Source organism: Galeopterus variegatus, unplaced genomic scaffold (genome assembly GCF_000696425.1).
Source record: "Galeopterus variegatus unplaced genomic scaffold, G_variegatus-3.0.2 Scaffold6722, whole genome shotgun sequence".
Taxonomy (NCBI): Eukaryota; Metazoa; Chordata; class Mammalia; order Dermoptera; family Cynocephalidae; genus Galeopterus; species Galeopterus variegatus.
Window position 1 is genome coordinate 66776 of NW_007732833.1, and position 3841 is coordinate 70616.

General features: G+C 29.2%; 1 protein-coding gene across 1 annotated transcript in view; it reads right to left on the reverse strand.

Moving 5' to 3' along the window:
* Positions 1-3841, reverse strand: part of LOC103606599 (CWF19-like protein 2) — a gene marked incomplete at its 3' end in the record, with an annotated part of 82806 nt that overhangs the window by 62489 nt on the left and 16476 nt on the right. The window contains 1 exon segment of the mRNA XM_008591174.1: positions 1400-1515. Within this exon segment, the coding sequence (XP_008589396.1) occupies positions 1400-1515 (116 nt within the window).

Below are 3841 nucleotides of genomic sequence, written 5' to 3' on the forward strand. Positions count from 1 at the left end.
GAGTAGGGAAAGCCTGTCAATTAATCATACCAAGAGCATTAAGTCATGAAAGAAAAATCTGAAGAATTTTGCTAGGTAAAAATATTTAAAATTTAACCATAGCAAATTATCAATAAAGTAAAAAACAAACATGAAACTAAGGGGAAGATATTTGAACAGAATAATTAAAAAGTCTTATATAAATCATTATCCCAAAAGAAAGACAGGAAAATAATATTAATAATCAATTCACTAAAAAATACAAATGGCCAAAATAAATGTAAAAAACAAATTCCAATTCACTAGTAAACAAATGTATAAAAATAAAAGCAAAAAATGGTGTTTTACCAATCACAATAGCAAAGACTATAAAGAATGATGGTCCAACTGTTGAAAATTATGTGATAAAATGATAAAAGAGGCATTTTAATAATTTGCTCAATCTTTCTGTAGATAAATTTGGCAATATACATCTCACTTCAATTGTCTATATCCTTTAAACAAACAATTTTATTTTTAGTAATTCACCTGAATACCCAGATAAATATGCAAAATGCACTGGACAAAGACAGTCAGCACAGTGCAAGTATTTAACAGAGGGAGGAAAAAGCATATACATGTCCATCCACTGACAAACAATGGAAAACCAGATTAATATATAAGAAAATATTAAAAGGTCATTAAAATGTATATATTTACGGGAATCCAACTATGTCTACATTAGTAAGTAAAAAAAATAAGGGTATATTCTATAAGCATACTTTAAAACATAGGAGAAAAAAATATGCAAAAATATATTACAAAATGTTAACAGATTTAAGACAAAGTGTAACATTTTCCCTCTTTTATTTGGAAGAGGGGACAGTGGCACTAGCATACAGTTTTGAAATCTTTCTACTTTCTAAATCTCTAAATCTGCTTTCCTTTGGAAATTGAAGAAAGCGTGGGGGAGGAAGTCAATGGTAATTACTGAAACAGAAAGATTATCCACACATGGTGAAAAGAGGATCTGGTTCTAATATATCATATACTGCTGCATGGTTCCATTGTTTTAAGAGTATATACGCTCTTTTAAAAACTCTGGAAAATATCAAAACTCTAGAATATACCAAAATTTCTACAGTGGTTATCTCCAGAAGTATACTCTGAAGACTTTCCTGCATTATTTAAATTTTATCACAATGAGAAAATGTTATTTTTACATTAAACACACACTTAAGTTTTACATTTGTTATGTCAATAAAAATATGCTGCCTAAATTCAAATAATGAAAAGCAGAAAATGACTTCAGCAGTATACAGAAATGAAATTTAATATTAATTCAATTCAAAAGTGTTTCATAGCACAAAACAAAGTTAAAGGCACTTAATTTTTCACATAATCCTGAAAATATTCATATCTCCTTAATACACATACTCACCCCATATCTTTCAGCTACAACGTCCTCAAAATTTCTATTTTGTTTCTCAGCTTGTTCCTTCATTCGTTGATAAGATTTCCTTAGCCAACTTAATCCACCGTCTTCTACTACTGAAACTAAATTCCAATGTTAAATGTTAGTTGTACTTTTAATGTGATTACCACAGAATTAATATTTATTGCTTCTATGATGACTTCCGAAGTATGTAATTAAATATTTTTCTTTGAATATATAAAAATCTTAAGCACATTTAAAAGTCAATGTATATCTGGTTGCCTATATACAAGAGTACTTCAAAAAGTTCATGGAAAAATAAAATTGAAAGGTAATATGAATCTTCCCATTAACTGTTTGAAGTGTACCTTTGTTATGCAACATACAAAGTTTTATCACTATGAAGAAGAAAAAGATAAATAAAACTACTCTCAAGAAAATTCCAATCTAAGAGAATAAGAATAAAAGAATATAAATAATTACAATGAAGATAATATGTGATAAGTATTTATTTAAAAAAATGTAAAGGGTTATAGAATGTGAGAAAAGTGAAGAATTATTTGTACCTGGGAGGTCAGGGAAAAATCCATAAACCAGGCTCAGGAAAATGAGTCAGATTTCTACTAAAAAAGATAAGAGTAGAGAGGACATTCCCAGAAAAAAATAAGGAATAAAGGCACATGCATAGATGGGGAAAAGATACCTTAGATGCAGCACAAAGAACAAAGAAGAAGTTTATGGAAGATGATGCTGAAATGTATGTTAAAACAAATTATCCTACTTTAGTCATGATTACCAATCACGAATAGCTGAATACCTTCAATAAAATTTATTTAGCTGCTTATATTTCCTTCTGTACACATCATACTTTTGATATGTATAAAAAGAAAATCTAATCAACTGCCTAAATTAAAATTCTGTTCCTGATTTTCCTTGCCCAAAAACAGGACACTTTAAGATTACCCCAACTACATAACCAACAAAAATGGACCCATGCAGACTCCAAAAGGCATGTACAAGAATGTTCACAGCAATAATCTCAACCTGTAAACAACCCAGGAAATGTCTACCGTCAATAGAAATGATACATAGAGTGTGATATATTCCTAAAACAGACTATTATATAGCAAGGAAAATGAAGGAACTACAACTATACACAACAATATGGATGAATCTCAAAATGTGGGCAAAAGAGAACATAACTGATTTTTGGTGCTGGAAACCAGGACAGTGAAAACCTTCTGGTGAAAGGGTAGTAACTAAATGGTCCACAAATGGGGCTTCTGGGTTGCAAATACAAGAGTACATCAAAAAGTTCATGGAAAGATTTGTATTATCTTTCAATTTTATTTATCCATGAACATTTGGAAGTAACCTCATAATACTGTATCTCAAACTGTGCACTGATTACACAGATGTTTTCACTTTGTGAAAATGATCAGTCTGCTGTACACTTATTTAAGTTTACTTCTTTAAGTTTACTTAAAGAAAGAACAGATTTTTCAATCCTTAAATTAATTATGTTCAAACTAATTCTATTCCCTCATTCAAATCTCAAAAGTTTATCTTTACTAAGCAATCTCTTCTAAGTTAATGTGTCCTTTCTTTACAGGTTTAAAATAGTAGGCATTTCAAAACCTAGATCTCTAGTTAACTGAATGATTTCACTTTTCATTCAAAACCTTATTTTACTCTTGCTCTTTCATTCTTATTTATATAGTCTATGGATTCAAAATTAACAGTGGAGCTAATCAAGGAACTTGGGCTAAATCTGTCATTTACACAGTGATATGTAAAAGAAACCCATAGAAGTTAACACCTATATTAATGTCCCAGGTATATAATTAAATTGTTTATTCCATAGAATTATCTGTAAAACTAATAAATGCTGATGATCACAGTAAAAATTTCCTGAATAATCACCAAGATATTAATATAGCTCAAAGAAAAAAATATCAGAGGAAAAGACTGCTTTTATTCCTCTACGTTGACATTTATGAAGGAAATTTAACAGGAATAAAAATTTTCAGCCAATTCAATCGCAAGTTAAATCCACAATTTTAGAAATATTTATATAATAATGTCATTTTTAGTTGATAATATGTTCTATTTCAACAGTCCTATTAATCTTATAATTAAAGAGGGCAATGATGAAGTATTTTTAATAAGAGCAATCACTGAATGTAATACTCAAAAAGCAAACAAAAAAATACCAACTTGCAGCACCATCCTGAAATTCAATCAACAAATATTCAATGAATATTTACTATAAATGTGATAACTTGTAAAACATAGTAGGAAGTAAGAACGTAAAGAAAATACAGTCCTAGTCCTCTATGCGGAGACAAAGATATATCAAATAATTATAGTAAATTCACTGGCATACTGCTTTTGAGGTATACCTGTATCTCAAATCTGTTTTTTATAATAAGTCAAAAATTAAGAGAC